Source organism: Orbicella faveolata, unplaced genomic scaffold (assembly GCF_042242905.1).
Source record: "Orbicella faveolata isolate gen_17 unplaced genomic scaffold, um_ofav_v1 contig_48, whole genome shotgun sequence".
Lineage (NCBI taxonomy): Eukaryota > Metazoa > Cnidaria > Anthozoa > Scleractinia > Merulinidae > Orbicella > Orbicella faveolata.
Window position 1 is genome coordinate 11,350,151 of NW_028301578.1, and position 24,850 is coordinate 11,375,000.

The window sequence follows — 24,850 nt, forward strand, 5'->3', positions numbered from 1 at the left end:
TTTGCTAGCGTCTCCCTTTTCTGCCTTTTCTTTCTTTTCTGCTTGTGGATGCCTTGTCAGCAGTACTCATTGTCAACATAACAATAGGCCAAATAATATGTAACTAACCCTTGGGACAAAATGGCTTAGATCTGATCGGTTAGTCGACAGTGTATAAGAAAATATATCCACTCTTGTCAAGCCTGCTTCCTCAAAATGTAGAGTGTGCACCACAGCACAAATTCTCCTTAGCTCTCAATCCCGGTTTGACAACTTCTCCCGCCTCCCCCTCCCCCCAACGCCCCTAAAAAATTCACATTAAGTCATTTACGAGTTGCCTTTTGGCTCTGTTTCAAGACAAGTCTTCGTGCGAAACCATTCATATGAAAATGTGTTTAGCCTACAGGTTCATTTGCATGCAAATCAAACTCATTTGAAAGGTTTTGCACGAGAACTGGCCGTTTGAAATAAAAGCACAAGGTAACTCAGAAATGGCCTTTTCTATAAACGAAATTTAACTTGAACGGAGGTGCGTCACACTGCGGCTTACCAATAGAGGGGAAACTGTGGGGCAGCACCACGCTACGTTAAAATATCGGGAATCTTTGACATGTCAACTTTTACGAGGGTTTTTACGTTCGGCACTTTACGGTAACTTTAAATAGAATGTTCTTTTTTTTTTAATCTAAGATATTTTTACCAGCGTTTATTAAATGGCAATTGTGGACTTCTCAATGGCCGCTAAAGCCCAGATAAACGCAGGAAACATAGTACAGACATTGTTGCTTACATCTTTAAGCAAAATCTTGGTTGGTGCAACAGGGACCGACAGGGCGACGAAAGTATCTTGTGTTGATATGTTGCATGCGTTTGTGCTGGCCTTGAGGAGTTTTACTATCTTGAATATATCGTGCTTATTAGCAAATTTAATTAATTATGCGCCCAGAAGTCGTGTGTTATAGCCCATGAACAGCAACGTAATTAAATACAAAGGCATGGATGGTCTATCTACACGACTAAAGCAAATGTATACATAAATTTTTTTCGGGCGTTATTTTCACTTCTGCTTTATTTGTGTAAATTATCATCCATGTTATTATATCTTTCTCCGTAGTTTAAGATTGAACAACTTTGATATATTCACTTGCAATGTAATTAAAGGTACTTTTAATCTTTGTATTCTTTCTACCGAGTCTAGGGTCTACGTTAAAATATGCCCAGGGCTACGCTAACAACTGAATAATAACTAACAACAGATTCCAATTCAAAAAGTCTTAGAAACAGATAGTCCAGCATTAAGAGAATATTTTACGTGCCAACCTTAACGAGGGTCGTTAAGTTTGGCTCTTTACGCTAGCTATAGTTAGGAGATGTCAATATGTCTTTTTTCCCTAAGATATTGTTGTCAGCGTTAATTAAATCACCATTGTGAACTTCACGATAACCGCTAAGGTCTAGACAAACGCAGGCAACATGTTGCAAATATTGTTGCGTACATGAACATCGTTCAATCGTTTCCCAAGTTGGAATATGTTGCTAGATGTTGGTTCAGTGGTGCAAAAGGCTGGCAAAGGTGTGCTCTGTTGATATGTTGCGTGCGTTTGTCCTGGCCTTGGGGGTTTTACTCTCTTAAATGGACCGTGCTCATTAGCAGATTCAATTGATTATGCGCCCAAATGTCGCGTGTTATGGCCCATGAAGGGCAACGTAATATATTGTTAAGTCTTAATGATCAAAGCAATTATGTACACAACTTTTAAAAGCAGTCGTACATTAATTTTACCTGGCATTATTTCACTACTGCTTAGGTTGTGTTTGTAACTGCTATCATCATTCTGTCATTCTCTCTCTCCTTTAAATTTAGAATTCACGATCTTTCACATGCACTTTTTCTTTTTCATTTATAAGAATATGTTTTACAAGGATATCAGGCCGAAATTTATGGTCGGCCATTCGTTTCAAAATTACGACAGGGTATACGCGGGTTTTTCTGCCGCGTATACTTGTTTACATACGTTACGTATGGGCTTTAAGCTCATATATACGACCGTTTAGATCGCGTATATACGTATTTTTAAAGGGCCACACATTTGCGTAAATTCAAGCGCGGGGATATGCGAAATAAACGCCCAAATATACGCGTCCTACAAGGACCCATATATACGCGTGCTAAAATGCGCGTATATGCGGTTCTCGTAAATTACGTTGCATATGCCAGCACGAAATGTGCCTTTTAAGAGAATGGCTGTTCATGTATGATAGCAATGAAAATTACTTTAACTAGGAATCGTCAATATGGCGGCAATGGTAAAATGCCTTGTCTTGCTCTATCTGCTATTTAATGTTTGTTACTGCAGCTCTCCAGTGAATGAACTTCTAGAAACAGTTATGCGTGTTTTGAATGACTGTTCAAGATTTTATGCTAACGCTAATCGTATTTCGCATATGTGTTCATGTTAATACAATTCAATTATATGTTTTTAACTAAACCGTATAGAATTCTTTTTTTCTCTGAACGACAAAACTAGGCAAAAAGCAACAAAAACAGCATTAGCCATATGTTCGATGCCAATAACATTTCTGCATATGTGTGTGATATCTGGCTGTAATGCCTGGGCGCTGGCTCCCTGCGGCCAAAATTAGTTTAGCGCCTTTCAGACACCAAATACATTCGAAAACTAATATTTCATACGCTATAATCTGAGAAAATTTACCTAAAACAGGCATAAAAATAAGAATATTCAGCCTCGGCCGAGAAAAAAAAGATTCTTATATATAAAAAAAAAAGATTGTATTCACTTGCAATGTAATTTAAGTTGTGTTTTCTTTGTCTTCTTTCTACCGAGCCTAAGGTCATATTTTCGTCATCGTTGCAGAAACTAAAAGAACCTACGTACAGTTAACTTATAATTCATTATGGAGAGAACATTAAAGAAGGAAAATGACTTAACTTTCGATATCAGACACTCGCCATGAGAAAGAAAAAGTATCACGAACAATATGAAAATGAATCTCAGAATTTATTATGAGACAAGGCCCTATCGGAGCGTCATCGGAATGAATTGCAGTTTAACGTAAGTTTTTAACACAGATTTGCAGAAAATTGTGGTAGCTAACTCAGTTTTTCAAGAAATCACATCATATTGAAGCAGAGCGTTGAGAACCAAAACGAAAGGTTCTGTAGACATCCGTTGAACAGTCCTATTGACTATTGCGCAGCATAAAGTAGGACTAGTGGTAGTCCAGGTTTGTCATCGTTTAACACATTTGAGATTACGAAATAAGGATGGATGAATATAAATCAGACCTTCCTCCAAACTTTACTCTGTGTCTGGACTTTACTTCACTTAGTTCAAAAGAAGAGGGATTCAATCTTTAAAACATGTCGAGATTGCATAACACAACACTTCAACAATGCAAAATTAGACGCCTTAAAAGTAAAGCTAAAAGTATGACATACCTTTACTACCTTTCACTAGGCAAAGCGAGAAGCACAACACAGTGAAGGTTTTCATTTCTCTCCTTATCCTAACCATTCAATAGTATCTTGATTAAAACGGAACGCTTAAGCGAAAAATACCACCGACCGCTCGACTCAGTCAAACTGTGCACCGCTTGATTGACAACTTGTTGTTCGTGTCAAGCAAAGCGTGACCAATATACTCTTGGATCTCTAAAACGCTTTCTTGTTTGCCGTGAAGAATCGAATTATTTGAACACACTACTGCCTTGTAAAAGAACGTTCCGTGGGAAAGCAGGAAAAAAGTATTTTTAAAAAAGAGTTTATCCTTCAGTGGTAGGTGTGAGGAGTGTTTCTCAATAAAGATGATCGCGAATTCTATTTCCTGCTTCTATTGTCTGGATGGGAGCGACATATTCTATATTGTTTACTTTTTTTGCATCTTTGCTAGCGTTTCCCTTTTCAATGAAGTCTTTCCTGCTTGTGGATGTGTTTTCAGCAGTGTTCATTGTCAACATACCAATGGGCCAAATTATGTGTAACTACCCCTCTGGACAAAATGGCTTAGATCTGATTGGTTGATAGACACTGTATAAAAATATGTAACCATGCACTTTGAAATGGCCATATCAGGCTCAAACAGAGAGCATCAAACTGGTGTTAAGCCTACTTCCAGAGGCGATAACGACTGTTTTATCCTCAAAGGCAAGTTTTAACATGAGAGTGCACCAGAGCACAAATTTTCCCCTCCGCTCAATCCCAGTTTGACAACTTCTTTCGCCTCCCCCCACCGACCCCACTCAAACAATTCATCAGTTTGCACGTGCCTAGAGGACATATTTTGGAATCAACAATAGCTAAAGTGTCAAGCGTTACACACCGAAATCTGGTGGGTAGGAAACAATCGCGTGAAAAGTAACATAACGTGTCTGTTATATACACGAACGGTAACTTCAACTGGGGCGTGAAACGGGTGTCTGGAAAACCCGAATAGCGAATAGCGAATAGTCGCGAATAGCGAACAGCGAATAGTCCCGAATAGTGAATAGCGAATAGTACGAATAGTGGCGCACAGTCTCGAATAGTGGCAAATAGTTGCAAATTAGTGGCAAATCGTAGCAGATAGGATACCCAGTATCTCGCAGTCAACCTCGCAGCAACGTAGGACGGGATTTCCCGCCAAAAAGAACAGACGCTTATCAGGACAAAAGGTGTTTCTAAACGTAATTTCTTCTGTTTTAACCGCTCGAAAAGCGTAAATACGTCTTTATTAGGTTATCCTTCTGTTTTCTGTTTTCTTTATGTCGGCGATGGACAGCCCGAGCCTGAGTCCGGAGAAGAAAAGGTAAATGATAAATTCACTGAAATTCTGTTGCTTATTTGGATAATTAATTAACGCAGGATATTAGACCTAAAGCGGTGACTATTTACGACTGTTCGCCACTATTCGCACCATTCGAGACTATTCGCACTATTCGTGACTATTCGCTATTCGCGACTATTCGCTATTCGCTATTCGGGTTTTCCAACAACTAAACGTAACTAACAAAAGCATCAAATTCTTAAATCACCCACGACTTATGACCCACGATCCACGACCGATAGAAATTCTCAAGCAAAAAAGTGACTTAGAGTTATGCCTTTCATTGTAGGAAAACCATCTAAATAAAGGCATCTAATCGTTTAATTATTTCCAACAGAATGTTTATTTCCATTAAATCGATCATTATATAAACAATCTTATCAAGCATTTACTATTGTAATTAATGTCATGAAGAAAATTATAACCTATGTAAATAATTTTGTGTAACCAGTAATTGTGACATTTTCTACTTGTCCTCGCATTCAAAGGCCTCCTTGAAACAAAGGAGAAGACATCGCCAGTCGACCCATATCCCATCCCGCAAAAATGATGTCGCCTTTGATATAACCTGCTCTTCTTGAATTCTTGTCCTGCCAGATATTTCAAGGTGCGTTTTTAAACGTGTTCATAAATTCGTCATTCTTAGGCTGTAATTACAGTGGACTTTCCCTTTTCTTCCACTTGACATTTCGGAAGCAACCACAATCGCAAGATAACAATATTTTTCTTCCTGCATTTCAAAAACTATATATGTTGAAAACCTCTCATAAGTGAATGAGGTTAACATGACCAAACGGATGGTCGCCTAAAATCCGAATATCCTCCTCTTTTTTTGACGTATATTAACGGAAAAATGAACGGGTCAGGATTGTGGTACAGCATGCCCGTAGTGGACGATAAGCATTCTGACGAGCTGGTCTTCTCCAACTTTGACTACCCACTGTATCTGCACCCCTATATGGAGCTCAGGGTCTGGTTCGGCGAAGACTTGAAGAACTGGGCCGAGAGCGATAACCAGGGCAGGGTGTGTGTTGATGTTTTCGCTTACGTCATCGGGGACATAGGAGCAAATGCTGGAGGGTCTCCTGGAGGTGGGACGTCACGAGCACAGGCCCTGCTGAAAAACCTGAAAACAAGCCTGAGTAGCATCATGCGGGAGAACTGGAAGTAGACACAAGGTAAACAGAAGAATACGTTGTTAGCATGTGCATGATTGTTTACAGGTTGTTTGTTATTAGTAGCTAGCCTAGGAAAGCTGGTGTTAAATATACAGCAACTACAAACAACTCCTGTAGTTGTTTGGTTATCTAGATTGTCTCACTCATTAAACTAAACCCTTTTTTGAAAACAAACTCAAGACTGCGATACCTTTGCTTTTTTATCTGATTCTCAGTCTGTATTTCTACAAAAGAGTGAGTTGCGTGAACATGAATTGTTAACCACAGGATTACCACTTACCTTGATAGCAGGGCAACCACGTACCTTAATAACCGTTTTACATTTTACTGACATGAAAAGGCATAAACACACGCCAAGGCAGGAGTCTAACTTGAAAACCTAGAATTTAAGTTAGTCTCTGGTTTCACCGAAAGAAACGATTTCTATAATGCTTAATTGAACTACCTGTTCAAAACTTAAATTAACTTCTTGATTGTATCCTCGATATTGTATTATGCTTAATGAAGTTATTGCTGTCGAGTTAAGCCCCAACATATGAAAGCAATATTCCAGAATACAGGTCATGGGAAAGGGAAAAATTATCCCAATTAGTGCATAGCAAATAATAATAATAATAATAATAATAATAATAATAATAATAATAGTAAACGTGGAGAAAACTTGGGAATGAAAACAACAACTGTCCCAGTGATCATTGGAGCTTTCGGGCTTGTCAAGAAGGGAACAGAAAACTACATCGGCAAGATCCCAGGCAATATTAGAATAACAGAGCTACAGAAGACCGTCCTCCTTGGAACTGCTCACATACTTAGGAGGACTCTATCCATCAAGTAATCCAGCTGACTTATGACTGCCCTAGGCTCACGGATTGAACTCGGCACCATAAGTTAAAAGCGGCAAGACTTTAAGGACTTATAATAATAATAATAATAATAATAATAATAATAATAATAATAATAACTAACAATAAGTTTATTAATGTGTCGAGATTGTTTAGCCGAGAAATAACCCTCTACTGATAGAGGACACCTACTTAAAAAGAAATTATAAAACCTAAGAATATTTTAAAAACTAGTCTATTTACAAGTTAGAAACTTAATAGTAAATAGTATATAGTAAAGAGAATTTATATTTTGACACCAGGGCTCAGAGGGTTAACTATAGCGTGTTACGCTCAATTGATCCCGGAGTCAAGCGCGTCTGTTGTAAAGTTGTTCTTCTTCAAACAGATGTTCCTTGGGCTTCAACGGCACCGTAAATATCTTAAACGTTCAAAATCAGCATTAATACGATGGATTTACCCGAGGACCTCAACAGAAAGCAATTTATACAAAGATATTTATACAATTATGTTTTAGTATAAGGACCTGTATGCAAGGGCCTTAATACAAGGACCTCTATTGAGGACTGTATACCAGGACCGTTACTCAAAGGCCTTGGTACAGTTATCCTTATACAAAGAGCTTTGTACAAGTACTTTTGTATAAGGACATTTATCAAATGTGTACAAAGGCCTTTACATAAAGGTCTTTCAGTACATTCAAAGGCCTTTATATAGGGGCCTTAGAAAAGAGACCCTACCTTTTACAAAGGCCCTCACATGGGGTCCTTGATATGAGAAAGATCCTTCACGAGTTTGATCACATCGACATATTCTACGATCGTGTATCGATTGATCCATTCGTCTCTGCCTTGATGCATAAGATCAGTCGTCACCGACAGTAGTCATAAAAAATAACACTCCACGATTTAAGATCGAATAGCAATCTTGAATGGTGGCGAAAGAGATAAATTGGCGATCTTGTATCAATTGACAATCCAAGATGGCCGAGAGGACTTGTATACGAGCCATGTATAAGCAGAAAATAGTAAAGATATTCTGTTATATACATAACTTTGAATTTTTGATATACGTTTGATCGAAAACATAATTAAACAACTTTAGGCAGTCAAGTAACGAAATGGACGTTAGATAAGCTTATGCACTACTTTTTAATAAGCTCCTCTCGCCCTGTAGCGCATGGCCATTTTCCTCTCGACAGACGAATAAAAGGGACAGGTTATAGTGAACGATTAAGTTAAGTGTTCATCAATGGATAATGTGTTTGTGTGTAAATCCCAATATACCCTTTTTGCTTTACGTTCAAACTCGAATTCACTCTAGCTTTCTTTAGTGTTTGGATCACGTTTTGTAAAAAAAAAAAAAAAAAGCGCTCGGCCGTTTCCTGGTTGTTTGTTCTAAACCCAAGCCAACAAAAAGTATGCGACGATATTTGCGTAGTATCCTCCTAGCTAGCCAATCAGGGCGCAAGCTATGTCACCAACATTTTACACTAGGGAAAAGCAAACTAAACAATCATAATGTGTTATAGCACAACACTTGAACTGCAAGCGTTGAATAAGCAGTAATTACAAGACGGTAATAATTACCTGTGCAGACAAGGCCAGTTCCACTCCAGTTTCCATTTTCTGTACATCTTCTAACCACTGAACCTTTCGCTTCAAATCCTTCATTACAAGAAAACCTGCATACGGTGCTATATAACATCTCTGTTGTACTACAGCCCAATAACTTGCCGTTAGCCGGTAATGGTAACGTCGGGCACGTGACAGCTAAATAGGGAATAAATCAATAGTTTGCGTGACTGCCACATCATACTTGTGTGACGAACAGATCTGTAACACTTGTTGCGTAAAATCCCAGTGAATAACTCTTGTGCACACACTTCAAAATATTAGGCAACTGAGTAAAATAAACTTACGGTCTAGATCTAAACGAGAAGCAACGTAATCTTAAGTTTGCTCTCAGCAAGTGAACACGCATGTTAAGTTAAAAGTAACAAATCGAATGTGGTTTGATGTGGCTTAGCGTCATCACAGTGGTCAAAATTTGTTGCGGACTCACAAGGCTGCGCCTTGTGAGTCCCCAACATTTTGACCACTGTGATGATGCGTGCTCGTTGTCGATAAGAGTACAGACCACGCTAAACCACATTCGATTTGTTTTTTACCCCAATATCAAAGATATCGAAAGGAATCTTTGTCAAGATTTGTTGACAATTGAGAAAACTAGTTGAACCACCAATTCAACCAGTTCCGCAACAGTAAAAGCGTGTTGGTTAAACAAATTTAAATCCTCACTGCAACTGGATGTTTTGGCTGCTTACTGAAACAATTTAAAACATCCTAAGAAACTCACCTGCTCTTCCATTACCGCAATGCCGAGTATTGCAGTAATACGTTCTCGGCAACTCGTAAACAAAATGTGAACCACAGTTCTTTATTCTGATATTTTCATACCGATTACAACAGTAGTTGTACCAGTGATAACAGACTCTACGAGTGACCACTCCTTCGGCGATTGTAGGGTGTGCGCCAGAAAGCCAAACTGGTTCGTGAGTGCCGCAGTGGTTCATGGGAACACATGTGTCCGCCATCCGATTTCCGGCAGCTCCTTGGAAACGGTACCAGCCTGGCACCAAGTCCCTATCGCATCTATAATTGCTGGCGTTGATCACTATGTGTCCTTGAGCGCGGTCTGCTTCACTCAGGACTGTGTGATTTTTACATCCATCCACTGTAAGTAAGGACACATCTATATCAGTTGGCTACAGTAACGACAAAACTGCATTTGGTAACTAAATAGTAGTTACAAATACCAAAACCGAGTGAGTCACGAGTGATAAATGTACAGCACGCAGGGGAGTTAAAAAAATATATGTCCGGATGAATGAGCATGGCGATTAAATCTTGGAGGAGTAACTTGCGGTGAGCTAGCTTTCCATCCAGGGGGAGAAGAGATCTATAAATAATTGTAGTCTGGGAAACCGGAGATGAACGTCGGCCTGATGGGCCACCATGTCTGAACGCAGACCTTCTCGAATCTCTAAAGCAAACAGAGTCTTATGGAAAGTGGTATTCGACAATCACCTTTTTCCAAAAGAATACAATTAAATTAACCATCAATTTAACCTGTTCCGCAACAGTAAAAACGTGTTCCCTAAACAAATTTAAATCCTTGCTGTAACTTAATGTTTTGACTGCTGACTGAAATAATTAAAAACATCCTGAGAAACTTACCTGCGCTTCCGTTACCGCAATACCGACCGTACCAGTAATACAGCCTCGGTAACTCGTACACGAAATATCCACCACAGTTCTTTACTCTGATGTTCTCATACCAATCACAGCAGATGTATGACCACGAAAAGCAGACTCTACGAGTGACCACACCTTCAGCGATTGTAGGGTGTGCACCAGAAAGCCAACCTGGGGCGTAATTACCGCAATGACCTACGGGAACACATTTGTCCGCCATCCGATCTCCGGCATCTCCTTGAAAACGGTACCAACCTGGTACCAGGTCCCTATCGCGTCTATAGTTGCTGGCGTTGATCACTATGTGTCCTTGAGCGCGGTCTACTTCATTTAGGACTGTGTAATTTTTACAACCATCCACTGTAAGTAAGGACATATTAGTTGGGTACAGCAACCACAGAGCTGCATTTGGTAACTAAAGAGTTGTAACAAAAACCAAAACCGAGTGAGTCACGAGTGATAAATGTACAGCACGCCGGAGAGTTAAATAAAATATCCGGATGAATGGGTGTGGTGATTAAATCCTGGAGGATTAACTTGCGGTGAACTAGCTTTCCATCCAGGGGGGAGTGGGGATCTATAAATAATTGTAGTCTGAAAAACCGGAGATGAACGTCGGCCTGATGGACCGCCATGTTTGCATGTAGACGTTCTTAAATGTCTAAAGCAAACACGCTACGTTCTATAGATATTTGACTTTAACCTAAGTAGCTATAGTTATTCTGGTGTGTTTTAAGGACGTTGGCGCGAAAATTTTCCAGTCGATTGATTTTTTAAGAATTTTTACTGCAGTCAGATAATGAGTTGCTTGTGTCAGAAATGCAAAACTAATTGGGGGTCACCGAATTCGTTTCAGAGATAAAGCGTGTGGAAAACTACCCTGATTTTGAAAAATTGGCGCACGTAATTCAGCATGGTCTACGGGGGTTTAAAGTTAAAAATATCGAAGTTGAGTGAACTGAGGCAAACGACCTTAGTCATATTTTGTAGAAGTGAGTCTGTTGAGGAAATAATTCCAAATGTTACCAACGTTTTCACAAATCTTAACCCTTCAAGAGGCATTTGAAACCGTTGCACAGACACACGAAGAGCTGAAAAGAACGGAATTCGACGGTACATTTTGCAGAAAATTCAAACTTTTAGTCGAGAGATTTTCTTCAATTTTTCGCTAAACGTAGAAAATCGCTAGAGAAAATGATCCATCAAAAGGGAAATAGGGGTCACAGAACGTTCAAGATCGTTAAATCCATGAAAAGCTATGGCAATGGCCATCTGCCCTATCATTGTTCATTTTATTACTCAGCGTGCGCGCTCATGACGCGGCGTGTGAATTTGCGTGCGCAGTAAGGATGTACCGAAACAGTTAGCGCGAACGTCCTAAAGGTACCTTTAAAGAGGAAAAAATGAATTTCAGTAACACGCATGGTTTTTTCTTCTTTCCTCTGCAAACGGGTGTAATGTTTGCACATGGTTAATTAATTGCATTTCGTCACTGGGGATCTTAAGCAAACCACGACGGCAACGACAACGGGAACGCGAGTAGACAAAAGCCTTAAATGTTGGCTGTTCATGATTAAGAACCAGAGGATAGGAATGATTGTAATATTTTTGCTAATACGGTAAGAATTGCAAGACATGGAAGCTTCTGTAAACGCATATGTTACGTATTACCAGTAAGAGTAAGAGTCGGAGTACTTCAAAGTCACCTTGAATTTGAAATGTTAAGATGGCATTGAATCACCTCTGGAGAATGTTTTTAAACTTTGCTTGATGATTGATGGTGATGATTGCTTGATGACTGATTGTTGACTGACACACTCAAAGAAGCAAACAAAGTAAATTACCTGCGCTGCCGTTACCACAGTAACGAAGATTGCAAACAGGCGGGTTTTGTAGCTCATACACGAAGAAAGTTCCACAGTTCCTGACTCTAATATTGTTACTCCAGCGACAGCAGTTTCTTGACCAGTACCAGGAATGATAACTGTTACGGTAACAGACTCTACGAGTGACCACACCTTCAGCAACTGTCGGGTGTGCGCCATTAAGCCAACCTGGATGGTAAGTACCGCAGTGACGTATGGGAACACATTTGTCCGCCATCCGATCTCCGGCAGCGCCTTGGAAACGATACCAACCTGGTACCAGCTCATCCCTATCGCATCTATAATTGCTGGCGTTGATCACTGCGTGTCCTTGGGCGCGGTCTGCTTCACTCAGTATTGTGTAATTTTTACATCCATTCACTGTAAGTAAGGACACATCAGTTGACTACAGTAACGACAAAACTGCATTTCTTAACTAAACAGTAGTTACAAATAACAAAAACAAAAAGAGTCATGAGTGAAAATGATACAAGCGGTCATCTTGGATCGTTGCCATTGTTCAACACGGTCTGCTTCACTCAGAACTGTGTAATTTTTACACCCAGTTTACAGAGCCAGCCTTCCATCAAAGTCCCGGATTATTCCCGGGACGGGGATTGACGCTCTTGGAATTAATTGACACACCATGAATTTGAACATAATGCGTTATAATGCTTTAAAATGATTTGAATTTGCCCTCCCTCCCAAATAAGTAAGTGTACTTATAAATGTCTCGCCCGTATAGGATCGAGCCTCTCTATAACACGATACACTCTTAGCTTGAATCCTGACTTTATCGAAAGAAATCTCGCAGGCAATGAACTCCAGCAAAATTAAATTTCGTTCGTTGAGCATGTCAAATAAATTGCTTGAAAAGAGTATAAAATACTAGAAAGATATTTCACTCTTCTCAAAAGCACGTTCCTCCAAAATGAAAACGGTGCGCATTATTTTGCATGAAGCAAATTTTAAAAATTTACTTAAAGCAAATTACACATTTCCTTTTCAATTAAAGAATTTTTGCTCAGCCACTTAACTCTCACTTTTCTACAAAGAAGAATAATAATACGAGTGCATCACGGTCACGTGAACAGTAACAGACGCCAAAATGAATCTCAGAATTTATTATGAGGCAAGGCCCCATCCTAGTATCACTAGAGTTTATTATTATTATTATTTATTTATTTATTTGTTTATTTATTCTCCACAATCATCTGTCTTTTTTGAGGTGTTTTAATTGAGTAACTATATCATTAATATTGAATTAAATGACTGCCCCGCGGTAGCCTCGCTCGCTTTTACTTTCACGTGCGTTGAAAAATAGAGAGGCTGTCTACACTCTACATTTTCCGAGCTTAGGGCTGCCTTTTGATGAATCGTGCCTCGAAATGTACCGCGCGTACACCCCGAAGGATCTCGGGAGTACCACGCACCGGAAGTAATGTTCATTGTGTTTCAACAAGTAGACAGCAACGTACCACAAGAACAAAATAACCGTTTATTTTGAAAGTCATTCTTCCTGATATATACATCATAACGAGGCCAACGTGCACCCTAGTACCGAGGCTACCAAGGTTACCTTACATAACACATTGCCTATTTTGTTGGCGTGTTAATCAATTACACCAGTCATAAAATTTTTCTAGCGACCGGTAGAGGCAAACGTGGTTAGTTAGGTTAGTGGAATCGCGAATAAAAATATCCATTTGTCGAATCGACAAATTAAAACTTCTCTTTTTTCCGGTGGAATCTTGAAGACAGTATAAGGCAACTGAACTTCGCGCAGTTGTAACCATTCATCCATAAGTATTACTTACCATTTACAGAAGACGTTATTGTTGGTTTTACTGTTGATGCTATCGTTGGTTCCACGCCGGTCTCAGTGGTTGAGATGGGTGCTGTAGTGTCTTGCGATGGCTTTACTGAATGTGACACTGAATGCAATGCAGCAGTCGTAAATGATGCTGCGGCGGAGGATCCCATTTTTAATGTCTGTACTGTTACGTGAGACAATGGCAAATCTGTTGTGCCGCTGGGTAATACCACATTAATAGCTGCACTGAACGATTCCAGAGTGTTTTCTGTGCTGGACGTCCCCTTACTTATTTCGCCGCTGGGCGATCCCACATTTAGTGCTGCAGCGGACGATTCCACGAATGTTATTGGACTGAACGATGCCACACTTGGGGTAGCGGTGCTCTGACCTACAAAACCACAACAATAACAACTGGTTTTATTTACGTGATCATATATACATACAGTGTTGCAAAAGCTTTTGTAGACTAAAATTAAAACAGTAATGATTATCGTGAACATCATAAGAAGGTTATGATAAAGCAATCAAGTTACATCGGTTTGATTTGAAAGAAAAATATTGCGTACATCAAAGCAAGATGAAATGAATTTTGCTAATTGAATATTAACAGAATGGACATGATGATTTCTAGCAGTCACAAGTTCGCCGATGGCTTGTAACGAAGATGATTGTTTAAAAGTCAGAACGATATCTTCTATTTAACAAATAGATTCCATGTTGCCCTGCGTTTGTTTAGTAATAGAACATGGATGACGTCAAAATGTGGCAACAAAACAAAAGGTAACGCTCGAGGCGATAGCCGGTTGGTGTTCTTACCACATTTTGACGTCTTCTGTGATCTATTATTGAACAGAGTCACGGCAACGTAACATAGAATCTAATTGTTTTATAGAATATAGAAACAAACTGCTATCTCAAAATCTTTCACATAACTCGAAAGCCGGCCTTTGCCCACTTTGGGAAACAAGAAAATAGCAACCTGACGTAATCTATTGTCTGTACAAGATAAAGCCGCATTCCCATTGGTTGCTATGCGTAGCAAAGAATTGTTTTTGGCCTAAGAAAATCACGCCCATGTCAAACTCGCTTCTCGTGGAGTGAAAACTTACAGGGAAAGCAGAATTGAACTGCGAAATCTACAAATCTTAGAGAAAATGCTGGAAAAGTCAAGTCAGTTTTGGTCATCAGAGCAGCCCTGTGAGACGAAAAGTTTAACGTTGACTTGAATGTTGCAGGAGTTGAAAAATACGGTCAGAAAACCTACGGTTGCGGTCAACAGTGGAGGCCATTCGATTCGGGTTTTGAATGAAAGGAATTTGTGTCCTCTGTAGTTGGTGCTTCTCAAATCAGTTTGATGTAGTGTGGGAGCCACCTTATAGCTGCGATACAGTTGGCGGTGAGCTGTAGTGAGTTATACTTTGCTCGCTGCTGTGCCCTGAGACTTAAGCTTACGTGTTTATTTTAAATGACTTAAAGAAGTGATGCTTTGATGTTGCATTCCTGACATCAATCTGTATGAACAATTATTTTGAGACTGAGAAAAATTAATTTTTTAAATTAATTAATCTCATAAACATTTTGTTTATACATTTCAAGACCAATTTTGTGTTTGGCTTGGTCTCGCTCGACTGCCGAGTCAGACCGCTCGATTATTTTTTCAGAGTCCGGCATTTTCTAAGAAAGAAACGGCTTTTTCTTCCTTCGTCTGCTTCTCGTGCCTGTTCAATACCTCGACAAGACTTAAAATACAAACTATAACTTGTTTCCGTGCGAAAGCATGTAAGCTACGAAGGAAATGGAAGTGCTAAAACTCAATACTTAAACCGAGGATCGTTACGTTCGGCCCTCAATGGTAACTTTATTGAAGAGATGCCAATACAATGTTCTTGTTTTTTATCTTAGATATTGTTACCAGCGTTTATTAAATTGCAATTGTGGACTCCATAATGGCCGCTTAGGCCTATACATTCGCAGGCAACATAGTGTAGTTGTTACGTACCTCTTTCAAATGCTTACCAACTTTGGAATATGTTGCAAGATGTGTTATGGTGCAACAGGGTGGCGAAGGTATTTTACGTTGATACATTGCGTGCGTATCCACCCAGATGTCGTGTGTTATACTGGCCCAGGAACGGCAACGTATGAATAATCATGGCAGTTATGTAGGCGACTAAAGCAGCTGTCTACATGACTTTTATCGGGCGTTATTTTCACTACTGCTTGAGTTGTGTACATTATCATTCATATCATTATATCATTCTACGCAGTTTAAAATTCAGGAACTTTCATATAACTTTACTTGCAGGGGTGATTAAAATTGTGTTTTCTTTGTCTTCTTTCTACCGAGTCTAAGGCCATATTTTCGCCATCGTTGCGGAAACTTAACACCTAGGTACGGTAAACTTACAAGCTTATTATGAAGAAAACATTGAAGAAAAATGATTAAACTTTCGAAATCAGAAACTGGTTATGAGAAAGCAAGAGTATCACGAACAATATGAAAATGAATCTCAGAATTTTTTATTACGAGACAGAGCCTCATCCGAGTATCATTGGAATGAATTGCAATTTAACCCAGGTTTTGAAAAAGATTTGCAGAAAGTTGTGGCAACTAGCTCAGTTTTGCAAGAAATCACATTATATAAAAGCATGCAAAGAGGTGAGAAACCAAAACAGATGTTTCTCTAGACACACGTCGAACAGTTTATTGAGAGGCTCACTAAATTTTGCTTATCATAATATTAGCGGTAGTCCATGTTTGTCATCGTTTAGAACATTTGAAATTATGAAATAAGGACGGATGAATAGAAATCAGACCCATTCCTCGAAAGCTATGTCTGAACTTTTCTTCACTTAGTCTAAAAGGAAAGTGATTCAATCTTTAGAACATGTCGAGATTGTATAACACCGGACTTGAAACATGCGAAATCAGTGGATGCGTTATAAGCAAAGCATAAATTATGACATACCTTCACTACCTCCCACAAGGCAAAGCGAGAAGCACAATACAATGAATGTTTTCATTTCTCTCCTTATGCTAACAGTTCAGCCATATCTTGAATAAAACACAACGCTTGTGCTAAAAACTCCACCGACCGCTCGACTCAGACAAACTGTGCACCGCTTGATTGACAACTTGTTGTTCGTGCGAAGCAAAGCGTGACCAATATACACTTGGAATCTCTAAAATGTTTTCTTGATTGCAGTGAAGGACCGAGTTATATGAACACACTACTGCCTTGTAAAAGAACGTTCTTTGAGAAAGTAAGAAAAACTATTATGAAGAAAATTGTCAAGAGTTTGCACTTCAGTGGTAGTTGTAAGGAGTGTGCTTCCGTGTTTCTCAGTAAAGATAATCACGAATTCTTTTCCTGTTTGTATTGTCTGGATGGGAGTGACTTCTTCTAAATTGTTTACATTTTTTGTATCTTTGCTAGCCTTTTCCTTTTTAACTTAGAAAATATTATTTTCCAAGTTGCAGTGGTGAAGCGATTGCACCTCATCACTCCTTCACTCCTTCGCTGTCATTCCTTGTTAGACATTTGGAACCCAGGGAAGCTCCCATATGAAAAGGTCAGGGATGCTCGTCGGAAAATTCGAATTTAACTTCTAAAGGAGACTAATGTAGGAACTACTCAAGCTTAATTAGAACCCTAAAAGATACCACTTAAGGTGGCTCAAAACAGTTTCCAGCACTTAGATTTTGATGGGTCGTTACAACCACTCTATCACTTGCTACAACCATGGTATCAAAAGCTGCCCGATCCTTGGTGAGCACGTTATCGTAATTTTCGTGACACGGTACACTTTAAAATGGCCAACTGCATATCAAAGTCAGGCTCAAACAGAGAGCATCAAGCCGGTATTAAGCCTACTTCCAGAGGCGAGAACAACTGTTTTGTCGTCAAAGACAAGTTTCCAAATGTAGAGAGAGCACCACAGCACAAATTCTCCTCTCCTCTCAATCCAGTTTAACAACTTCTTCTCCCCCGCAGACCCCACTCACACAATTCCTTCAGTGTGCACGTGCCTAGAGAACATATTTCGGAACTAACAATGGAGGCTTACATTTGCTAAAGTGACTAGCGTTACACACCAAAATCCGGTGGGTGGGAAACAATCGCGTGAAAACATATCACGTCTTTTCAATAAACGAAAGGTATCTTCAACAGGTGTGTGGGACACTTCTTTGTAGCAACACGTAACAATAGAAGGGACACCGCGGGCCTGCACAACGCTACGTTGAAGTGTGTTCAGGGCTACGCTAATAACTAAACAGTAACTAACAACAGAATCAAATTCTTAAATCACCCACGAGTTGTACCCACGACCCACGAACGATAGAAATATTCGAGCCAAAAAGTGGATTAGAGTTGTGCCTTTTCTTGTGGGAAAAACATGTAAATACAAGCATCTAATTGTTTAATTCTTTCCAACAGAATGTTTATTTCCATTAAATCAATCAGATTTAATATTCTTATTAATTTCTTGAAGAAAATTAGAACCTATGCAAATATTTTTGCGTAATCGATTGTGACATTTCTACTCGTCCTCGCACTCAAAGGCCTCCTTGAAACAAAGGAGAAGACATCGCCAGTCGACCCATATTCCATCACACGAAAATGACATCGTCTTTGATAAAACCTGCATGCTCTTCTTGCATTTTTGTTTTACCAGGTATTTCAAGGTGCGTTTTTAAATGCGTTCATAAATTCGTCATTCTATCATTACAGTAGACTTTGTCTTTTCTTCAAAGTTTCGTAAGCAATCACAATTGCAAGATATAATTTTTTTTCTTCATTCACTACAATAACTATATGTCTTAAAAACCTCTTAAAAGTGAGTAAGGTTTGCATAAAAAAAATGGATGGTTGCATAAAATTCAAAATCTCTTCTACTTTTCTGTACGTAAATCAACGTAAAAAATACGGTCCAAAATTTCTTGTCAAGAGATTATATATTTGCAGTTGGAACGCTTTCCTATATTAGGTAAAAGCCTCATTTCCTTAGCTGAAGGGTTTTTTTTATTAATAAAGCGATCATTTCTTTGCGTTTTCTGCTGCACAGGAACACAAAACGTGCATTTTCCTTTCGATATAAGGAATCCCTTTTTAGTTAATCTTCTTAAGTAGTAACAACCCTAGTTTATTGACGGTTTAATATTACTTCTTTGTGAGTCTTCTATCTAGAGAAGCTGAAAAGATTTCAACTGCTAATTGAAAATGTTCAAAATTTTAATTTTGAGCTGAAAAAAAAAAAGACTCAAATAGCTGATAGTTGAGAAGTGGGCTAAAATTTTAAGTGATAGCTGAGAATAGCCGAACATCAAATAACTGAGATTCCATCGCTATCTTAAGACTCTCTTTTCAATTTGGAAAAAAAATTCGAGATCCAAATGAGCTTTGAACCAACTACCCATCGTAATCCAAGGCATACCCTTTGACTAGAACCGCATCGCGGCTATTTTTTTTTTCAGTCTGTTTTTTTTTTCCGAGTTGATGTTGTTTCTACATTTAAAGTTCCTTATAATATTCACTTTAGAGGGTATTTGGTTGCATCTTTGAGATTCCTCAATGTGACTGCGCGATGCAGTTACTGAGTTCATGAGTGCCAAGTCATCATTTGGCTGTGACCGCACGATGCGGTTCTAGTCAAAGACCCACATTTCATCCTTGCTCATCATAGAGGCTCCAGTAGCTCAGTGGTTAGAGCGTCCGGTTAGATCACTAAGGGTCGTGGGCTCAAATCCCATCTGGAACTCGGATATTTTTCCGAGTTAATGTTATTTCTACTTTTAAAATTTCTGATCTACTCTTCACTTTGAAAGTAATTCTGTACATCAGAAAAATTCTTTACGATACTGTGCTTATTTAATAAGTTCTGATTGTTGTTTGAATTTTTCTAACGGCGAAGCTGCTTGGTATCAAATCAACTATGGTCACCATCCCGTATGCTTCGAAGCCAGAAACAACCGTCCAGGTCACGTGATATACCGAGGTGCGCAAGGCATGCTAGTCGGTGCCCTCAAGCTTGTTTACCGAAGCGGCGAGGTAAGGTGCGTCTCTGACGTCGCCTATAACAGCCGCTGGGGTTGCCATGGTTACAGCTCCTTTAAGGCATACCCTTTGAACGTCATCATTACCGACAGACACGACAACGTGATATTTCCCCTGCAGCAGTTTATAAAGCACGGATCAGGATTGTGGTACACCATGCCCGTAGTGGACGATAAGCATTCTGACGAGCTGGTCTTCTCCAACTTTGACTACCCGCTGTATCTGCACCCCTATATGGAGCTCAGGGTCTGGTTCGGCGAAGACTTGAAGAGCTGGTCTGAAAGCGATAACCAGGGCAGGGTGTGTGTTGATGTTTTCCCTCAAGTCATCGGGGACATAGGAGCGAGTGCTGGAGGGTCTCCCGGAGGAGGGACCTCAAGAGCGCAGGCCCTGCTGAAAAACCTGAAAACGAGCCTGAGTAGCATCATGCAGAAGAACTGGAAGTAAACACAAGGTAAACAGAAGAATACGTTGTTAGCATGTGCATGATTGTAAACAGCTATTGTTATTTGAAAAGCTAGTGTAAAATAAAAAGCTTGTCAAAGCATCCCCTTGTAGTTTTCGGTTATATGGATTATATTACTCACTAAACTGCCTCCTTCGTTGAAAACTAACTCAAGACTGCAATAGGTTTGCTTTTTATCAGATTATCAGTCTGCTGTTCTTTAAAAGAATGCGTTGCATGACTAATGAATTGCTGATCACAGGGTAACCACTTACCTTGATCACAGGATTACCGCTTATCTTGATCACAGGTTTACCACTTACCATGATCACAGGATTACCGCTTACCATGATCACAGGCTAGTTATCTTCACAGGATTACCATTTACCTTTGCCAGTAGAAGTCTACTACCTACGTTCTATCCTCACATGATTCCTTAACCACTCCCTCGCCCCTTCCTCCCTAAGTCCCAACCTAAGGGTCATCAAAACTGTATTTCTCATTACATTGTACCAACATGGAAAGGCATAAACATGAAAAGCCTGGAGCTAACTCCAAAACCCAACCGTGTATTTAGCCTCTAGTCTCACATTGAAAACAACCGATTTCTATAACACTTATTGAACTACTTACACAAAACCTAAATTACTGTATTACTATTGTATTATGTACATCGAAGATCTTGTTGTCGAATTGATCACCATCGTCTGAAATGATGTTTTTCAGAATACAGGTCATGGGAAAAGGAAAAGTTATTCCAATTAATTAGTGCATAACACGTATGCTTAGAATAGTGAGGAGAATTTGCATTTTGACACATATGGCTCAAAGCGTGTTGTACTCAATTGATCACAGGGAGCCCTCACATCCGTTTAGAATATGAATAAAAGAGTAACCTACCTTTATCGCGCGTGTTTTGTGTTTTGTGACGGCCATTTCGAATTTTTAATACGCGGTCTGCTAGTGTGAAGTCTGGAACCGAAATTATGAAGGTCTGGGACGGGCGGAAATTCTCGGAGGATCCGATCGCTCACCGAGCGATTTCCGTAATTTCGGGTCCAGACCTCGTACTAGCAGACCGCGCGCGTATTAAAAATTCAAAATGGCCGCCACAAAACACAAAACACGCGCGATAAAAGTAGGTTAATCTTTTATTCATATTCTAAACGGAAGTGAGGGCTCCCGGTGATTGATCTTGGATTCAAGCGCCCCTGTCGGTCGAAAAGGTGTCCTTCTTCAAATAGATGCTCCTTGGGCCTCAACGGCACCGCAAATACCTTAAAATATTCAACATCAACATTAATACCATGGATTTACCCAAGGACCTCAACAGAAAGCTTTTTACACGACGATTTTTATAGAATTATGTTTTAGTATAAGGATCTGTATACAAGGGCCTTGATACTAGGACCTCTATTAATGAATGTATACAAGGACCATCAAACAAGGTCCTTGGTACAGTTATTCTTACACAAGGAACTTTGTATAAGTACTTTTGTATGAGGGCATTTATTCGACGTGTGTACTAAGGTCTTTATATAAGGACCTTCAGTGTATTCAAAGGCCTTTATATAAGTTCTATATAAAAGAGACCCTTCCTTATACAAGGGCCTTCACATGGGGTCCTTGATATAAGAAAGACCTTCATGGATTTGATCACATGGACATATTCTACGATCGTGTATCGATTGATCCGTGCATCTCTGCCTTGATGCATAAGATCACTCGTCACCAACTGTAGTCGTAAGAAATAACACTTCACAATTTAAGATCGAATAACAATCTTCTATAGTGGCAAAAGTGATAAATTGACGATCTTGGATCGATCAATAATCCAAGATGGCCAAAAGGATGTGCATACCATATACAAGCAGAAACTTGTAAATATTTTCTGCATATATTCATAACGTTGATTTTTTTTATATACGTCGATCAAAACCAAAACAACTTCAGGCAGTGAATTAGAGAAAGGGACGTTGAGATAATCTTCAGTGCACTTCATTGTGATAAGCAATTCTCGCCCTGTAGCGAATGGCCATTTTCCTCTCGACGAACAAAGAAAAGACGGATGGCTATTTGTGTACGGTAAACGCGTATGCTCATCAAAGAATAATGAGTTAGTGTGTAAATTTTAGTTTTTTACCCCAATTGGTGCTAATCTCGCAATCTGATTTGCTAATTTGCCGTTGTCGATAAGAATCCAGACGACGCTGCTCGCGTCAATGTGTCACGCTCCTGGTCAGGCTCTGAAAAATCATTTTCTTTGACGTTGATATTGTGGCAAAAAAAAAATCGAATGTGGTTTAGCGTTGTCTGTACTCTTATCGACAGTGATATGTGCCATTACAGTGGTCAAAATTTCTTGTGAACTCACTCGGCTGCGCCTCGTGAGTCCACAACATTTTGACCACTGTGATGACGCATATCTTTGTCGATAAGAGTACAGACAACGCTAAACCACATTCGATTTCTTAAACTGTACGCTAAAACTCGAGATTTACCCAAATTTGGCTCAAGTATTGGGATTTCGTTTTGTGAACAATACGCGACCGTTTCCTATTTTGTGTCCAAAACCAAGCCATAAAAAAAGTATGCAACGATATTTACATGGCCTTGTGTACAACGACTGGCATGGCTAATCAGTGCGCGAGTTATCACGTTCAAACTCGAGTTCTGTAAAACATTTTTCAGTGTTTGGATCACTTTTCGGCCGTTTCCAATTTTTTGGTCTAAAACTAAGCCAATAAAAAGTATGCGACGCTATTTACGTAACCTCGTGTAAAACGACCGGCCTAACTAGCCAATTAGAGCACGAGTTATATCACCAACATTTTGCGGCAATGAATAGAAAACTAACCAATCATAATTTGTTACAGAACACCATTGAAAGGTTGAATAGGCAGTAATGACAAGAAAGTAATAATTACCTGTGCAGACAAGGTCGGTTCCACTCCAAGTTCCATTTTCTGTACATCTTCTAACCACTGAACCTTTCGCTTCAAATCCTTCCTTACAGGAAAACCTGCATACGGTGTTGTATAACATCTCTATTGTATTGCATCCTAATAGCTCGCCATTGGTTGGTGGTGATAACTTCGAGCAAGTGACAGCTAAAAATAAGATAAACAACGTGGATGGTCTGCGAGACAGCAGTAACATGAAACAATTTGGTGTTGATGACATGGCGGAACCAGTTACATCCTGTAAAACGGCTAGCGTAATCCGCGCTACTGTCGATTAAAATGCTAGAATAACTTCTCCAATAATTAACAAATAAAGAAGCCCCGACTGTGCTCTGTTCTGTTGTAAAGCACGCAGGAAGCGGTAGAGCACGAAAGAAGTGTAGGGGAAAACACGAGACGTAGTCGAGTGTTTTTCCCTACTTCTTGAGTGTTCTACCGCTTCCTAAGTGCTTTACAACAGAACAGAGCACAGTCGAGGCTTCTTTATTTGTTTTATGATAAAGAATCAGATAATTTCCCCCGCATTCGGCTGAATTTTCAAACCAAACTTTATTTTCCAAACGAGCAAAAGTGGCGTCAGCCGTGCACTGTTCTCTGGTAAAGCACGCTAAAATAAGCCAATCACAATCCTTGTTAGAATTGTTCAAATAATTTGATTGGCTAACGAAGCGACAGCTGTCAATCACAAACTGGACTTCAGCTAAGCTTTCAGTTTCGAGAAGTTTGAGCGGCTTTCGAGAGAAGAACGATGCCTTCAGAGTTCGCTTTTAAGTTAATTTTTAAATACGGATCGCAAGGCAGGTAAAGGTTTATAGTCAAGAGGAATCCGGCCGTATTGTGGCCCATAAAAACGAGCACTTTTCCAGTGGAAATAACGAAACGCGGAGCTTAAAGCTTGTGGATGAAAATGCGAAATGCCGGGTTGAATTTGAAAGGAGCTACAGTTATTTTCGGCTTGTAGCCGCATGCAGCAAGATTGCCCGAACTAGCGTAAAAGTTAGAAAGACTTAACGGCTCCCACTGGTTCTACTTCGAGCACAGAAGAGAATATCAGAGCAAGTTTTGCACTGACCACTTGTCGGTTTACTTCGCTGAGATGACCGGAGAACGAGCGTTACTACACTGCATGTAAGTGTTGTTTGAGCAAATGAGCATTTTTAATTGTAAATTTACAAAAATAAAGCTTCTCATCATAAACAGAGACAGTTCAATTGTTTTCTGTCGTTGTTTTACTTCTTAGTATAATTTCTGCCTTCGTAACAAAATTAATGTCTTTATCGAAGCACTGTTTAGGTTGAGAATTTGTTTATTTCGCTACAGCTGTACATGTTTTGTCGGCAGGAATCTAGCAAAACTTGTTATTTTAGTACAGTTTTAACACTACTGTTGCTAACAATGGTCTCTGTGAGCCATATTTTCTGCAGAAAAATAGCTCGCTTCCACTGCGTTTGTCTGAGTCACAGGGGATGTTTAATTTGGGTCAAATTTGTCAAAATTCCGAAGCAAAAATTTGGAAGCCAACTTACCGTCATCAACCCGTGCTCTGTTCTCTGATAAAGCACGCTGTTTCAGCCAATCAGAGCGCGCGTTATATGGAAACTTTATTATAACTGGCTTTGAACCTCA

The 24,850-nt window shown here is 39.5% G+C and overlaps 3 protein-coding genes across 5 annotated transcripts in view; 1 reads left to right on the plus strand and 2 right to left on the minus strand.

Annotated features, from left to right (window-relative positions):
• Positions 1-5,121: 5,121 nt before the first annotated feature.
• On the minus strand, positions 5,122-16,899 carry LOC149096536 (uncharacterized). Of its 3 annotated transcripts, none has more exons than XM_089280677.1 (7): positions 16,730-16,899; positions 13,762-14,148; positions 11,924-12,325; positions 10,062-10,439; positions 9,181-9,558; positions 8,412-8,594; positions 5,122-5,928 (listed from the first exon to the last, which is right to left on the minus strand). In XM_089280677.1, the coding sequence occupies exons 1-7, from the start codon at positions 16,782-16,784 to the stop codon at positions 5,852-5,854; spliced, it is 1,860 nt and encodes a 619-aa protein (XP_089136803.1). In that variant the 5' UTR covers positions 16,785-16,899; the 3' UTR covers positions 5,122-5,851. The 3 variants fall into 3 exon arrangements, with proteins under 3 accessions (XP_089136803.1, XP_089136805.1, XP_089136806.1); XM_089280679.1 differs by having other exon boundaries at positions 5,122-5,963; XM_089280680.1 differs by lacking the exon at positions 10,062-10,439.
• Positions 16,900-19,567: 2,668 nt separating this feature from the next.
• Positions 19,568-20,361, plus strand: LOC149096537 (uncharacterized; the record flags this gene model as incomplete). The annotated part of the gene is made up of 1 exon (XM_089280915.1): positions 19,568-20,361. A coding segment is annotated over one exon (696 nt), but the record flags the coding sequence as incomplete, so codon positions are not given.
• Positions 20,362-22,613: 2,252 nt separating this feature from the next.
• The window catches only part of LOC149096538 (uncharacterized), a 28,193-nt gene continuing 25,956 nt past the window's right edge, over positions 22,614-24,850 (minus strand). Inside the window, exon 10 of the mRNA XM_089280653.1 lies at positions 22,614-23,371. Coding sequence (XP_089136779.1) covers positions 23,058-23,371 — 314 coding nt within the window. The 3' untranslated portion in view covers positions 22,614-23,057. The remainder of the gene's footprint in view (positions 23,372-24,850) is intronic.

Coding starts and splice junctions, on each gene's coding strand:
- LOC149096536 (XM_089280677.1), bottom strand. CDS start 16,784: ATGAAAACATTCATTGTATTGTGCTTCTCGCTTTGCCTTGTGGGAGGT. Junction 14,149..16,729: donor CCTTGTGGGAGGTAGTGAAG/GTATGTCATAAT, acceptor GTGGTTTTGTAG/GTCAGAGCACCGCTACCCCA. Junction 8,595..9,180: donor TTGCGGTAATGGAAGAGCAG/GTGAGTTTCTTA, acceptor TTCCCTATTTAG/CTGTCACGTGCCCGACGTTA.